Source organism: Macaca nemestrina, chromosome 20 (assembly GCF_043159975.1).
Source record: "Macaca nemestrina isolate mMacNem1 chromosome 20, mMacNem.hap1, whole genome shotgun sequence".
Classification (NCBI taxonomy): Eukaryota; Metazoa; Chordata; class Mammalia; order Primates; family Cercopithecidae; genus Macaca; species Macaca nemestrina.
The window spans coordinates 47,373,044-47,388,934 of record NC_092144.1 but is presented as its reverse complement, the minus strand read 5'-3'; the positions used below and the strand labels follow the sequence as shown (position 1 = coordinate 47,388,934).

At 56.5% G+C, this 15,891-nt stretch overlaps 1 protein-coding gene across 6 annotated transcripts in view; it reads right to left on the bottom strand.

The window, feature by feature from the left end:
- Positions 1 to 1,971: 1,971 nt before the first annotated feature.
- The window catches only part of LOC105495419 (signal induced proliferation associated 1 like 3), a 310,011-nt gene continuing 296,091 nt past the window's right edge, over positions 1,972 to 15,891 (bottom strand). For all 6 annotated transcript variants that reach the window (XM_071087643.1, XM_071087648.1, XM_071087644.1 and 3 more), the window contains 4 exons: positions 12,217 to 12,360; positions 8,655 to 8,790; positions 6,403 to 6,484; positions 1,972 to 4,238 (listed from right to left, as the gene is read on the bottom strand). In XM_071087643.1, the coding sequence (XP_070943744.1) occupies positions 4,095 to 4,238; positions 6,403 to 6,484; positions 8,655 to 8,790; positions 12,217 to 12,360 (506 nt within the window). In that variant the 3' untranslated portion in view covers positions 1,972 to 4,094. The remainder of the gene's footprint in view (positions 4,239 to 6,402; positions 6,485 to 8,654; positions 8,791 to 12,216; positions 12,361 to 15,891) is intronic.

The following is a 15,891-nucleotide window of genomic DNA, read 5'->3' as shown; positions in this document are numbered from 1 at the left end:
GAGGGTGCAGAAGGGAGAGACAGGAGGAAGGACTGGGAGAGAGGAAGGGAGCAGGGGTGAGAAGGAGGTTTAGTGGGAGAGGGAATAACAGTAATAAAGAATGGCTGACATGCTGGGAGAGGCGGGAGGAGGAGGAGGATGGTGATTGGGGAAGAGCAGCAGCAGATTTAGGGAAAGGTCCTCCAGGAGGGGAGACAGAGAAGGAGCCACATTGCGGGTGGAGAGAGAGACTTGGGATCAGGGACAGGCAAAGTCCCAGGACAACAGGCAGAGAGGGGGAGAGACGCGGGTAGCAGGGGAGAGAAGGAGAAGACAGAATTTAGGGGAACAGCAGAACAATCTGCATAGAGAGTCGGAGGTATGAGGGACCCAGAAAGATTGGGGAGGAGAGACAGGGAGGTCCGAGACGGGCAGAGGAAGCTGGAAACTGGGACACGAAGGGAAGGGCCAGGCCTCAAAGCACAGTTCGGGCGCGACCAGGGGCTGGCGTGCGTGCGAGTTGTGGGGTGCTGGAAGCAGCTGGCGTGGCTCCGGCGCCAGGAGAGGATGTGAGAACAGCCTGTTCCCAGGCTTCCCGCCCCCTTCGCCTGGTGGCGGGGGGAGGGCAGTGCGGGTTGAGGACGGGGCGTCGAGGAGGAGGGCGGAGACTGGGAGAGTGTCTGGAGAACTCCAGAATTTTTAGGAGACGTGGGAATGGCTGGTCCTGCTCCTCCGGATGCCAGCCCCACGCCTTTTGGAAAAAGACATTTTTTGGAGGGGGCAGGGTCTGAGTCAGAGAAGCACTGGGTTTTAGCTCAGGGATGTGAAACTCCATGACAGGTACATGGGTAAGGGGGGCAGAGAGACCCCACCTGGCCAGCCCCATCAGGAGTCTAGGCTTCCCTCAAGGTGCTGCACTTCGGGATTTTCAGGAGGAATTTCCTGATTCCGAAATCAGTTTGATCCGGATTCCCAAAATGCAAATGTTCATCAGGCCAGATGCAGATCTGCCGCGATGAGGGGCTGCTTCCTACCCCCAAAGCATTCACTTGGCAACTGGCAGTGGGGGTCTCCTCCCACCTCTACAGACCGAAGAGGGACAGTGTCCCAAATGCAGCCATGTGGCGGGGACCAAAGGAGGCAGGGGCCCCTTGTGAGTCTTGCAGCAAAGGAAAGATCAACCAAGCTGGAAACCTGGCCTTCTTCATGTGCAATCTCCATTAAAAAAAAAAAAAAGTTAAGCCAGGCACAGGCACAGCAGCTCACACCTGTAATCCAGCACTTTGGGAGGGTGAGGTGGGCAGATCACTTGAGGTCAGGAGTTCGAGACCAGCCTGGCCAACATGGTGAGATCTCGTCTCTACAAACATACAAAAATTAGCCGGGTGCCTGTGATCCCGGCTACTCGGGAGGCTAAGGCAAGAGAATCACTTGAACCTAGGATGCGGAGGTTGCAGTGAACTGAGATTGCACCACTGCACTCCAGCATGGGTGACAGAAAGAGTCTCTGTCTCAAAAAATTAAAAAAAAAAAAAAATTTTTTTTGGAGGCAGGATCTTGCTATGTTGTCCAGGCTGGTTTTGAATTTCTGGGCTCAAGCAATCCTCCTGCTTCAGCCTCTCAAAAAGTGCGGGGATTACAGGCATGAGCCACAGCGCCTGGCTGAATGTCCAGATTAAAAGTTGGCCAATATTTCTAAGACCCAACACAAACAGCTGAACCAGGTCTGGCCTTCAGGCCTCCAGTACCTCTGAGGCAGAATTTCACTCTTTTGAACTTAAGGACATTTCACATTCTGAGTGTTGGATTTCTGTCCTTTGGATTCCCAGGAAAAGAAGTTAGCAAGGCAGGTGCCCCTGGTTCTTAGGACTCGTGTGTGGTGGTCATGGTGTGGGGGACTTGGGGACAGGAGCAGGAGGAGGGGCCGATGCGGGACCACACCCTCCCGTCAGCAACTCCAGGCAGCTGCTCCAGAAGTGAACACACAAGCTATTTCTATGAAACATTTATTTCCTTTGAAACCTCCAGAAACATGCCAGAAAATCTCAAGACAGGGATGGGGGGGAAAAAAAAGACAATAAAGAATAATAATAAAAAATCCAAATGAAAAAATCAACATATGAAAAAAAAAAAAACAAAACCTGCTGCTATCTTCAGCCATCGGATAGAACACCAACCTCAAATTAAATAGATCTGTTTTTGCAGAAATCCTTAAAAAATAACACAAAACAAAACCAAAAATCATAATTTACACTTGTCCATGTACATGATTAAGTCCCCAAAATGATTCGAATGATCTGAAGATGGGAGGAGACAACTGAAGAAAACAAAAGGGGCCCGATTAGGGTCTAAGGGGTGGGGGTGGGGGACGGGAGGGCCCCCCAGAGAAGGGGATGGGGGAGAAGATGGCATCACAGTAGCTGGCCAGGGCTGAGGACGCTGCCTGGGGCACGCCCACCTCACTCTCGGTGTGGGGGTGAGGGTGGGGGCAGGGGCAGCGCTGAGGGTTCCTCCTCCAGGGGGCCAGAGGCTGATCACAGGAGACGCCATGAGAACCCTCTTCTCTCACCCCCACCCACCCACACCGGCACCTCCCTGAGTGCCTGCGTCCTATGCAGTCCCCGGAGCCCCCTTCCCTGAGGTTCCTGACCCCAGACAGAAGGTGGCAGGGATCCCTGGACAAGGGCCGGGTTGCCTGGTGCTGACTCACGGCCAGACCTGCTCTGCCAACTCCTCCCCGCCTGGTGCCTCCCAAAAAGGGCACTGGCCTGCCCGCCTGCCCTGACTTCCTCCCTCTGGTCCTCCCACTGACCCCCAGCCCACGGGGGACACGCCTTGGTCCTCAGCTTGAGGTTGGGGGGTGAATCCACAGACTGTGGCCATATAGGCTTGTTCTGGCGCCAACTCTACATGAAAAAATAAATATATATATATATATATCTTTTTCTGTTTGTTTTTAAAGAAGGAAAAAAAGAAACGGTTTCCTGGGTGAACAGCATGGTACCACACCGGCGTGGCCGCCCCTTATTGCCTTTAGAGAACCAGCGTCCAGTGGGGTTCGCGGGGCAGTGTTCCCCAGGGAGCACGGTGAGGGGGTCTGGTGGTCGCTGCTCGGAGAGATGGGCTGGGAGACTTGCAAAGGAAAAAAAAACCAGAGGAGGAGGTGAAGGCTGTTCTCCTCCAGCCCTGTACTGAGGGCTTCGGGAGCCCCTCCTGGAGCCCAGAAGAAGCCGAGGCTGCTGGTCAGGGCCAGGTCTTGCCGGGAGGAGAGAGTCGGCTGTGTGGTGGCTCCACCGCCCCGGCCTGACCTGGTTAGCTGGAAGGTGGAGGGGCCTGTGGACCCCCAGCCCAGGTGCAGTGGCCTCTGGTGGAAGAGGAGCTGATAGAAAAAGATCATATAAACCGTCCCGGAGGTACAAATAAGAGTTTCTCTCTCAAATAAATCGGCTCTGGAGGCTGGCCTTGCCTCTCTCTATCCTCAGGCCCCCAAGAAAATAATTTAAACTCTAAGAAAGTGCTCCTGGCAGCTGTTTGGGAGGAGGGGGTTGGGGGGGATCATGTTCGTGCTTTTTGGAGCTCACGTGCCAGGGACCGAGGCGCCCCGGTCTGTGTCCACGTGGGCCTCACCTCTCCGGATGTGGGGAAGAAAGGGCTGCTTTCACGCTGTACTTTTCATGCAGGGGCCTCGGCCCCACACGCCGCAACGTCGTCGTGTGTGGCGCAGAAACCTGCTCTGTGACCTCCTGGGGCCGCGGGGTCTGCGGACTGGGTCCTCTCTGTGTCCCCATCAGCTTCAGAGGGCTGGGCCCAGGAAGAGGCTAGATGGGGGCAGCGGGACAGGCCCGGAAGCGGTGTAAGCACGGCCCAGCTCACGGGGACCACAGCTGGGCAGCTCGGAGGGAGGCCTGAGACCACGTTACCCTCGGGTGTGAGGGCCGTGCGCTGACCCAGACTCACAGCCCCGGTGAGGCCATCGTGGTTTCTGTGTCCGTGGGGAGGACCCTGGCTGAGTCATCTTGGTCACACGGGCAGCTGGGAGCCGAGCGGAGGGAGAGAGGCGAGCAGCGCCACGGCCTGCGGGGAAGGAGCGAAGGCGGGGTGGTGGCCCTCCCGCCTCAGAGCTCCTTCTTCTCCCTGCAGAAGATCTCTGCGAACTTGCGCAGCTGCTCGCTGGCGGCCTGCGACTCCTCCTGCAGCCGCTGGTTGTTCTGCCGCAGGCTGGCCACCTCTGACTGCAGCACCACCTTGTCCTGCTTCTCCTGCGTGGGGTGGGAAGCTGGCGTCAGGCGGGTGGCCTTGGCTGCTCCTGGAACAGCCGATGGCTCCCTGGGGGCTGCGAACCCTGGCCTGGCTGTGCTTTGGAGCCGACCACTAGAGCCGGGTCAGGCCGGGGTGCACATCCCACTCTGCCTCTCCACAACCGAGGGACCCTGGGCAAGTCACTCGGTTCCCGCAACCCTACCAGGGGGCTGAGGGTTGCCTGGAGCTCGTCTATGTACAGCTCCTGGAATGCAGCCCGAGGTGGAGTCACCGCCTGACAAACAGCACTGTTGTGGCCACCGCATCCCACCATCACACTACCTGAGGACTTGGGGACTGTCGCTATCTCCAGTTTCCTGGAAGACGACCCCAGCCTCACACAGCAAGTGGGGAGCTGAGACATGGAGGCAGGGTGGCCTGAGCAGACCCCATTCTTCCAGGAGGACGTAGCCCCGGAGGCAGGGACTTGTCTTAGGTCGCACAGCATTATGTGGTGGGGCGGAGGTCAGAACCTGGGCCCCTTTGATTCCACAGCTCGAGGACTTAACGCGTTACATGCTCTGCCACTTTTCTGACTTTTTTTTTTTTTTTTTTTTGAGACGGAGTCTCGCTCTGTTGCCCAGGCTGGAGTGCAGTGGCGCGATCTCGGCTCACTGCAAGCTCCGCCTCCCGGGTTCACGCCATTCTCCTGCCTCAGCCTCCCGAGTAGCTGGGACTACAGGCGCCCACAACCGCGCCCGGCTAATTTTTTGTATTTTTAGTAGAGACGGGGTTTCACCGTGGTCTCGATCTCCTGACCTTGTGATCTGCCCGCCTCGGCCTCCCAAAGTGCTGGGATTACAGGCGTGAGCCACCGCGCCCGGCCACTTTTCTGACTTTTACCCAGAAGTATAGAAACAATAGATAAGTCTCCTCCTCATTTTTCTTTTTTTTTTTTGAGACTGGGTTTCGCTCTTGTCGCCCTCGGCTCACTGCAACCTCTGCCTCCCAGGTTCTAGCAATTCTCCTGCCTCAGCCTCCCAAGTAGCTGGGATTACAGGAGTGCGCCATCAAGCCCGGTTAATTTTGTATTTTTAGTAGAGATGGGGTTTCACCATGTTGGTCAGGCTGGTCTCAAACTCCTGACCTCAGGTGATCTACCCGCCTCAGCCTCCCAAAGTGCTGGGATTAGAGGTGTGAGCCACTGCACCTGGCCAGTCTCCTCCTCATCCTCCCGCCCCATGGAGACAAGTCCAAAGAACAAATTGACTGTCACCTTCTAGATGGCCCTCTCAACTGTGGTGGTTAAACAATAAATAAGTATGATGATGTTCTAGGCAACAGTGCTGCAGCTCGCTTTGGTTTTTACGTAAGTTACTGGATTTCTTTTGCGTGTTAGTAAATATATAGATTTGTTGTTACTTTAATTGGCTGCACGCTGTCCCGCTGCATGGGCGCCTGTAATTTACACCGCCGCTCTCCTGCTGAGGGACAGCCACGCTGGCTCCAATTTTTTATTGCCAATAGTGTGGCAATGAACGTCCTTGTTCACAATCTCTTTGTACTCACGCTGTCATGGATAAATTCCCACAAGTGGAATTACTGGGTCAACATTTTTTTTTTCTTTTTTGTGAGACGGAGTCTCGCTCTGTTGCCCAGGCTGGAGTCCAGTGGCATGATCTCAGCTCACTGCAATCTCCGCCTTCCGGGGTTCAAGTGATTCTCCTGCCTCAGCCTCCTAAGTAGCTAGGATTACAGGCGCCCGCCACCACACCTGGCTAATTATTATACTTTTTAATAGAGATGGGGTTTCACCATGTTGGCCAGGCTGGTCTCGAACTCCTGATCTCAGGCAACCCACCCCCCCTTGGCCTCCCAAAGTGCTGGGATTACAGGCATGAGCCACCGCGCCTGGACACAATTACATTTTTGATAAATGTTGTCCAACTGCCCCCCGAAAAGCCTGGGCCGATTATTCTCCCCCCAAGAATGGATGAGTTTCTCTGAGTGCTTGCTAGCCTTGGGTGTTATCACTGTTTACTCTTCACCCATGACTGCACTCAAGCACAGGAGGTGTGGGGGTGGGGTGGGTGCTGCATGGCCGAGGCAGGTGCCTGATCCCTGCTGACCACCCTGCCCAGTGTCTGGGAAGTGGGATGGAGAGGGCGTGGCCCCCAGCGTTACCTTCTGCAGGTCAGTGTGCAGCTGTTTCAGCATCACCTCCAGCTGGTACACCTTGCCTGTCAGATCCAGGGGCGGCTCCTCACTGGAAAGACAGGGACCAGGTCAGCCTGAGGCCCCACAGCCCCTGAGGAGGGCTTCTGGCCCACAGCTGAGGAGCCTGGGGGTACGGGCCCCCTTAACCCTGACATTCTGGCGAAGCCCGAGGAGAAGCTCCCAGGGGAAGCAGGAAGCCAGCCGTCCACCGGCATACTCCACCCAGCAGGGGTACCTTGGTGGATGTGGATGGGGTGTTGGGAGCACCAGGCCAGGGGAAGGGTGGGCGCCCGCCCTGAAGTGTGTGTTTTCCCTGAGGCTGGGCCGTGCATGTGACTTCAGGGAGCACCCCTTCTTTGTACCTCCAGGACACAAAGAGCCTGCTCCACAGATGCCTGCTGAGCACCTGGCGGGTCCAGGCACCACTCCAGGCACAGGAAGCACGAGAACGGACAGATGGTCAAAAGGGCCCGCCCTCGTGGGCAGGACCAACAACGGTCCTGTCAGTGATGCTGACCATGTGCCCATCACTGACAGCCAACCCGCACCAAGCCCCAGGCTGCCCGGCTCATCTCACAGAGCTCCTCTGCCCACTGTGGCCTTCGGATGTGCTGCACAGTTACCCGCTGGCCAGCGGAGGATATACAGGCAGTATCGCCCACCCACGTGCTGCTGCTAGGATTCGAGTCAGGGACCCACGGCCAGTAGCTGCCCCCTGCAGATCCTCCCAGCCCTGGGCCTGCCTGGCCGCTGCAGAGAACGCACAGCCCCTTCCTGCTTGGAGTTGGGGCTGAAGGAGGCTCTGTTGGACGCTGCAGGTGCACAGGTGGTGGCGGTCGGGGGCTGGCCCTCCTGCCTTGCCCACCCTTTCCTACAACTTTGCTGCTGAGTCCTGGGAATCAGCAGCTGCAGAGGGAGATGGGGGCAAATGGACTCCAGGAGTGCCGCCCAGGGGCCACAGGTCCCACTGCTTCCCACAGCCCAGGCTGCTCCTGCCCCTGAGCCTGGCAGCACCATCTGGAACTGCCGATTTCTTGTATTTACAGCGGGGCCTACGTTCGTGGTGGAGGTTGAGTTCTGAAGCCAGAGTGTGAAAAGCAAGAAGTCAAAATTACCCTCAAAAATTGCTCCCACTGCCCATGAAGTACAGTGCACGGATGGTTGTATATAGAACCCTGCACCGTGAGGTGTGCAGACGAGTGTGAAATGCACTATTTAAATCCATGTACAGGCAGAATGTGCCATTTACATTCTCTCTGCCTCTTTTTAATTTTGTTTTCTGCCAAGTGAGTGCAGTCAAATATGCTGCGCTGAATGTGAGAAGCCACGCGTGAGATGACAAATGTGAGAGATCTGTCCCCATCCTCTTCCTTCCCCCGTGAAGCCTCCTGAGGGCCAGGCCTGGCCTCAATTGCCACTGGGTCCTCAGATAGCCCAGCACGGCACCTGGCAGGGAGGCTGGGAAGGCTGAGCATGCGGCAGAAGTCTGTGAGGTTTAGGAACCTGCAGAGGAGGAGACGAAGGAGCAGATAGGCGGGAGCCTGGCAGCGATGGGGCTGGCGAGAGGCACAGGGCTGGGGGATTGGGAGACACTGCTGAGCAGCTTTCCTTCTTTTTTTCTTTTTTTGAGATGGAGTCTTGCTCTGAGGCCCAGGCTGGAGTGCAGTGGCGTGATCTCGGCTCACTGCAACGTCCGCCTCCCGGATTCAAGTGATTCTCCTGCCTCAGCCTCTCGAGTAGCTGGGATTACAGGCGCCTACCACCACACCCGGCTAATTTTTGTATTTTTAGTAGAGACGGGGTTTCACCACGTTGGCCAGGTTAGTCTTGAACTCCTGACCTCAAGTGACCCACCCACCTTGGCCTCCCAAAGTGCTGGGATTACAGGTGTGAGCCACTGTGCCTGGCCTGCTTAGCAGTTTTCCAAGTTGGAAGCGAAACAACTGTGTGTGTATTGATTTCAGTGTCGTCTCCGCTGGACCGGGAGATCTGTTGGGACTGGGCAGAGTCTGTCTTAGTCACTGTGGATCCCCAGTGCATAGACAGGTGCAGTGTAATGACTTCCAACTCTTGTTAGGAGAGGGGAGCAGCTACTAGATCAGCTTCTGCCCGAAGAGTGGTGGGGGTGACCCGCAGTGGCTGCCTCTCTCTGGAGGAGCCTCTTCCACTGCACAGACCTGCCGCTGGTATGAACCTGGGTGTTCCCAGGGAAAGCTCACCTCATGGTAGGCGTGGTCCTGGGGGTCGGGGGTCCCCTCTCCAGGCTCAGGTGGCTGTGGACAGGACTGTGTGCAGGCGGGATGTCTGGGCTCAGGGCCGGGTCGTTCAGAGAGAAGAGTGAGACGGCTCTTTGCACTGCCAGGGAGGGAGGAGGAGGAGAGGGTCAGTAAGGCTCCCAGCTTCTCCCTCAATTGCTGGACGATGCCTCTCCCTGCAAACCTCCACGACACTTCCCATCACTCTTGGGAAAGCCTGCGTCGGCACTTGGATAGATTCTCGCCAAAACACCGAGCAAATGAACACACAAAACAAGAACACAAAATCCCATCCTGATTCCGATTGAGGCTTTTGATCCAATGACTAGTTCATACAAAATACAAGGGCTGGAGAAGGCAGTTAGATGAGAGTGCGAGGCAGCATCCGACTGGATTCTGAACCTGGCATGCTCTCAACATAAATGACTGGCTTTGGTCCACAAGTACAAGATAGGAAAAAAGGGGTCCAAAGTGGACAGGCTGGTGCCAGGTCCACGGGGATTCGTTATACGATTCGCTTTCCTTCGGAGGAAGCCGGGAAGATTTCAAAAGCAAAAAGAGAAGTGAGACAGATCACATCATGCATATTGAAGAGAGAAAAGAAATCGCATGGGGTTGCCAGTGAAAGTGAAGATTCCTGGGTTCCGCCTTGGACATGTGACTGGCACTGGGGGTACCTGAGCCGTCTGCGTTTTCAAACGTGACTGTTGGATTTTCTTCCTGTAATGGCAACAGCTGGCCACCGCCCCAGTGCCCTCCAATAGTGGCTGGTTTAGTGAGCTACGAACAGCCAGACAATGGACTCCTCGGGGGTGTTAAACACACGAAGGCATCCCAGTGTGCCGTGTGTCGAGGGCGGCACCGCCAGGGGCAGGGCAGAGGGCGAGCCCCAGAGGCAAGCAGCTCCCCAACTTCCATTTCTGTGCCGCAAGAATAGCACAGTAAAAACCCCAACACTCCTTCCCTGGCACCACCCATTGGTAACATTTTGCCCATTTACTTTTTTTTTGAGACAGAGTTTCACTCTTGTTGCCCAGGCTGGAGTGCAATGGCGCGATCTTGGCTCAATGCAACCTCCGCCTCCTGGGTTCAAGAGATTCTCCTGTCTCAGTCTCCCAAGTAGCTGGGATTACAGGCCTGCGCCACCACACCCAGCTAATTTTATATTTTTAGTAGAGATGGGGTTTCTCCATGTTGGTCAGGTTGGTCTCGAACTCCTGACCTCAGGTGATCTGCCCGCCTCGGCCTCCCAAAGTGCTCGATTACAGGCATGAGCCACCACGCCTGGCCACGATATTCTCTAATATACAGTCATCTGCAAATGTTCTCCGATTCTCTGAATAATACCCTTTATAGTTATATTTTTCTATCTTGGATTTAATGTATATTCACTTTGACATTTGTGTTTTAAGAGACAGGGTCTTGTGATGTTGCCCATGCTGGAGTGCAGTGGCTCTTCACAGGCCCGAGTCCATTACTGATCAGCACGGGAGCTCTGACCTGCTCCATTTCTGACCTGGGCCAGTACACCTGTCCTTAGGAAACCTGGTGGTCCCTGGCTCCCTGGAGGTCACCATATTGATACTGAGTTTAGTGAAGACACCGGATCAGAACAGCACACTCCAGTCTAGAACTCCTGGGCTCCAGCAATCCTCCTGCTTCAACCTCCCAAGGAGCTTGGACTATAGGTGTGTAATACCACGCCTGGCAAATTTTAAAATTAGCGCCTATAATCCCAGCTACTCAGGAGGCTGAGGCAGGAGAATCGCTTGAACCTGAGAGGTGGAGGCTGCAGTGAGCCAAGATCATGCCACTGAACTCCAGCCTGGGTGACCAAGTGAGACTCTAAAAAATAAATAAGTAAAATAAAATTTTTTGTAGTGACGGGGTCTCGCTATGTTGCCCAGGCTGGTTGAATTCCTGGCCTTAAGCCATCCTCCCACCTTGACCTCCCAAAGTGTTGGGGTTACAGGTGTGAACCACTGCACCCAACCTGGAATATTTTAAATCAAATTCCAGACATCTTTGTATTTCATCTGTAGAAACTTCACTAAGTAGCTCTAGTGGATAAGGCGTATATATATATATGTATTTTTGGGGGAAGAAAACTACTATGCTATGAACACACCTACCAAAGTTAACGAGAATTCCTTTAGCCTTTTCCACTCATGTGAATTGCATGGGAAAACATACATATCTTCATTAAAACCCCGCACCTCCCGGCAGGCTGAAACCACTCTGACCTGCACTCCCTGCCAGCCCCTTTCCGGCTCCCGGGGAGGCACCGCTTCCTCCCAGGTCTTTCTGCTATGCCACCCCTCCCCCATAACCTTCTGTGGTTCATCTATTAATTTTATAAGGAAGGAAAAAGCTCCCTAGGCGACTGTGACGCACAGCCTGGGAGAGAAATCAGTGCCACCAGCCAGGCTCCTTCCGCTTTCTCACATGGGCTGCACAGCCCCCAGGCATGCCAGGTGCATGGAGCAGCTGGGAGTGGGTAGGGGCTTTGGCTGCCCAAGCCCTTTCCTGTGGCCTATGGTTGGTAGGGTTGGCGTCTGGGCAGCTCTGCCTTCTGCAGACAACACTACAACCGCTGATGGCATCTGGGTCTCCAGGGAGAGACCTGAGGCCTTCGTCACTTCCCACTATCCCGGAACCGGCCGTCCTGGCCCCAGGATTCCTGGAGACCCACACGAGAGAGGAGATGCCCCCAGCTACCCAGCCCCCGTCCCCATGGACTCCCAGCACATAAAGGGCCCTGGGTGGCAGAACAAACCCTGTCCACTGCTCCAGGGAACCCAGGGAGTGAGGATCTCTGCAGGCCTGGTATGGGGAACCCCCGACCCAGAATCAAGGTCTTGGCAGGACCCTCAGGGCACTGAAAGTCTTTATTCCCTCTTCTGGCTCCCAAATCTGGGGCTGAAAACCCAAATGTCCTCAGGGACACAGACTTTTCTTTTCCCCCCCAGACACGGGGTCTTGCACTGTCGCCCAGGCTGGAGTGCATTGGTGTGATCACAGCTCACCACACAGCCTCCCTCTCCTGGGCTCAAGCGATCCTCCTGCCTCAGCCTCCAGAGTGGCTGGGACTACAGGTGTGCACCGCCATGTGTCACTTATGTTTTTCTCTTTCGTACAGACTGGGTCTTACTACGTGGCCCAGGCTGGTCTCAAACTCCTGGCCTCAAGTGATCCTCTTGCCTCGGACTCTCAGAGTGCTGGGATTACAGGTGTGAACCACTATGCTTGGCCTCACGTATCTTCCATGTGGTGTTTTGTGTAATTGTCATGGCAGCCTCAAGCATGGTGACTTTTACTTGTCGGTCAACATGGTAACTCGCATCAAAGAGATGAAGACACTTGCCCAGGGCCGCATGGTGAGCAAGCGATGGGGCAGGACTCGAACCCCGCTCCCTGATTCTGGAACCTCAGTGGGTATCCCTGCAAAGCCACGAGGCCCTCCATAACTCCCTCTAGAACAGAGGAGGGCGTGGGGGCCCGGCGGGACTGGGTGGAAGGCGCCTACCTTCGTATGCCTTGGCTGCGTTCACCAGGCTGGACCACTCGAGGCCAGCAGCCGTGTCAGGCAGGGGCATCATCCCAGGGTCCAGGCGCCGCAGGGGGCGGTCCCGCCCGTCAGCCAGCGAGAGCTCCGAGGCTGAGATGGTGGCTGGATGGGGAGGGTGAAGATGGCAGTGGTTGAGCATGACAACGCGGGGGACACATACACATGAAGACATTCCATTGCTTATGCAGAGACGCTATGTGTCCGGGACAACCTCCAGCAGGGTAAGGGGTCTGGGGGCGCTGGAGTCTACGGAGGCCTGACTTTAAACAAGGTGCTGGGCCAGGCCTGGCAGAGACGTCATCTGGACAAAACTCTGACGGGGAGGAGGGAGTGCGCCGGGGGACACCTGGGGGAGGAACATTCCAGGCAGACGGAACAGCCAGTGCTAAATCCCTGAGGCAGGAGTGCGCCTGGAAGGTTTAAGGAACACGGAGGCGGCCCCTATGGCTGGGTGAGGGTGAGCAAGGGAGGAAGCAGCAGGAGGCGAGGACAGAGGCAACACGGCCGCACCATGCAGGTCCTGTGGGCCCCAATGTCAACTGTGTTCTCACCCTGAGTGCAATGGAGCCCTGGAAGGCTCCCTCTGGGTGCATGTGGGGGATGGACTGTGTGCATGTGGGGGCATTTCGGGGGAGGCAGGGAGCAGGTAGGAGCTGTAACCATGACCCACAAGAGAGACAGTGACACTGCGCAGGACCAGGGTGGGGCCATGGTAGGACCAGGGGCAGATTCTGGGCCTACTTTTCAGGGGCAGCCAATAGGATTTCCTGAGGGATGGATATGGCTGTGAAACAAAGAGAAGGGCCAGGATTGCAGCTCTGATCAGGAAGGCTCGGGTGGGGGATCAGAAATCTGTTTCTGGAGGTGCTTAGTGGAGTTGGCCCTGGACACCCCAAGGAGACGGTGGAGGGGGGGGGCTGGCCACAGGAGCTGGCAACAAATAGAGTCCCAGCTGCACCTGTAATCAGAATCGCCAGTGTATGGACAGTGTTTACACACGGTGGGGTTGCCGTGGGGGGGTGTTCAGGTATGATACGCTGAGCAGAGGAGAGGCCTGTGACATCTCAGGGGTTGGAGGTGAGAAGCAACGGCACCAGCACTGCTCTCGCACCTGCTACGGCTATCGAGAGTCCCCGGCACCAGGCTCAAGCTCTGGCCTGGGGCTCCGTGACTCCCTGAAGCCCCTAAGGGACAAGGACAGAGGAGGATAGGCAGGGACAGAGAGACCAGGAGACAGGCCTGAGGGCCCTTAGCTGGGAATCGTCAGAGCCCGACCATGGGCCCAGTCTGCTCTGTGTTCCTGGCACCTCCTCTGTGCAGGGCCCAGGGGAACATCTCGAAGTCTCACCGTGAGCCTGGCGGGGGCAGGGGTGTCGCGATCTCCGCGCATGGAGGAGGAAAACTGAGACCCGAGCGAGGCGCTGCCTTGCCTGGGCTTGCATGGCTTCCAGCTGGTACTTCTTGGTGCTGACTACGTATGAGGTGTATGCTATATGCTTTCCATATATTCACTTGTTTGATTCTTTCAACCTAGGGATGTGGGCACTACTTTTTCATTTTACAGTCAAAGAAACTGAGGCACAGAGAGATTATATCTGGAGTGGAAGACGTGGGACATAAACTTAGGTAGTCCAGCTCTGTGATATGTGGTGTGCAGTAAGTGCTGGCTGAATGGGTGAATGAATGAGTCCTTGGCCTCCTTGCTCCACCCTCAGCCTCCATCCTTGGCCCTTGGCCTCCATGCTCTGCCCTTGACCTCCTTGTTCTGCCCTCAGCCTCCTTGTTCCGCCCTTGACCTCCATGCTCTGCTCTTGGCCTCCGTTCTCCGCCCCAGACCTCCACGTTCCACCCTTGGCCTCCTTGCTCTGCCCTTGACCTCCATGCTCTACCCTTGACCTCAGTGCCCCACCCTTAGCCTCCTTGCTCCACCCTTGACCTCCATGCTCTGCCCTTAACCTCCTTGCTCTGCCCTTGACCTCCATGCTCCATTCTTGGCCTCCTTGCTCACCCTTGACCTCCATGCCCCACCCTTGACCTCCTTGGTCTGCCCTTGACCTCCATGCTCCGCCCCTGACCTCTTTGCTCCACTCTTGACCTCCATACTCCGCCCTTGGCCTCCTTGCTCTGCCCTTGACCTCCATGCTTTGCCCTTGGCCTCCATGCTCCGCCCTTGGCCTCCTTGCTCTGCCCTTGGCCTCTTTGCTCCGCCCTTGACCTCCATGCTCTGCCCTTGGCCTCCTTGCTCCACCCTTGATCTCCATGCTCTGCCCTTGACCTCCTTGCTCCGCCCTTGACCATGCTCTGCCCTTGACCTCCTTGCTCCGCCCTGGGCCTCCTTGCTCTTCCCCTGGCCTCCTTGTTCTGTGCCTCCAGCCTGCTGGCATCTCACCACTCAGCTAGCGGGAGCCATGGGAGTGGCTGTCATTGCTGAGGAGGGCATCAGCAGCACCGTGTGACAGGCTCCTTGGTGTGGAGGGCACTTGGTTAGTGAAGCCCAGCCCAGGAATGCCCATGTCTCTCCATCTGGGATGGGGCCTGGGAAGGGCTCTGGAGCAGGCACTGGAGAAACAGAGGCCCAGGGTCCCTGGCCACACTGGAGCCAGACGGGACTCTCCCCAGCTCAGGGGTGTGGGGGAGTCAGATGGCCAAAGAAGGGTATGTGTGTGTTATGTGAGGCAGAGGGCCCTGAGCTGGGGTCACAGCAGTGATGGAGACAACCCCAGGCCCTGTCTTTGGGGGGCCCCCGGTACTGGGGTAGAGACAGACATATTCTCATCTAGTGACAGCTCAGGATGGTGATGGGGATACAGGGCAGTGAGGGGGGACGGAGGGGGTGAGAGAAACCCGGGAGGGGGCGACGGGGCCCGTGGAGGTGCCTGACTCAGCCTGGTAGGGGGAGGGAGGGCTTCCTGGAGGAGGGGGCATCTGAGCCAAGACAGAAAGAATGAGGTACAGCAAGCTGGAGGAATTCAGATCAACCTGTGGAGTCTGTGCCTGTGTCCTCTGTCACCACCTTTCTGCGGTGGCTGCTGTCCCCTTCCTTTGCAGTGGCTGAACGTCTACTTTGTGACCAGCCCTGCCTTAGGCAGAAACAGAGCAGCGAGGAGGAGAGGCCGAGGAAGGAACGTGGAGGGAAGCCTGGGGAGCAGGGAAATTTCCACTGGAGTGGGCAGCCCCGTGAGGGCAGGGGTGTGCTCTGCCTTGCTCAGGGCCGCATCCTGGCACCTGGAGTAGCGCCCCGCCCACAGCAGGCACTGCAGGAAGGGAGCACAGAGGAGGGCAGAGCAGCTCTGGAATTGAGATGGGGGCAGGGACCCAGCCCAGGGCTTAGAGGAGCCTTCCAGGAAAGAGCAGGAATGGAGCCAGCCCTGAAGGACAAGAGCGACCCAGAAGACGACTGAGGCAAGAGCATGGCGGGCAGAGGGAACAGCCATGCAGGATGCCCTGAGCAGGGAAGGTCTGATGTGCTGAGTGATCAAAAGGAAGGCTCTGCGAGGTGGAGGAGCAGAGGTGGGCGCCCCACACCACCAGGGCAAGGAGTACAGATGCAAACGCCAAGGCAACAGGGAGCTGCAGGGGAATTTTTTTTTTTTTTTTTTTGAGATAGAGTCTGGCTCTGTCACCCAGGCTGGA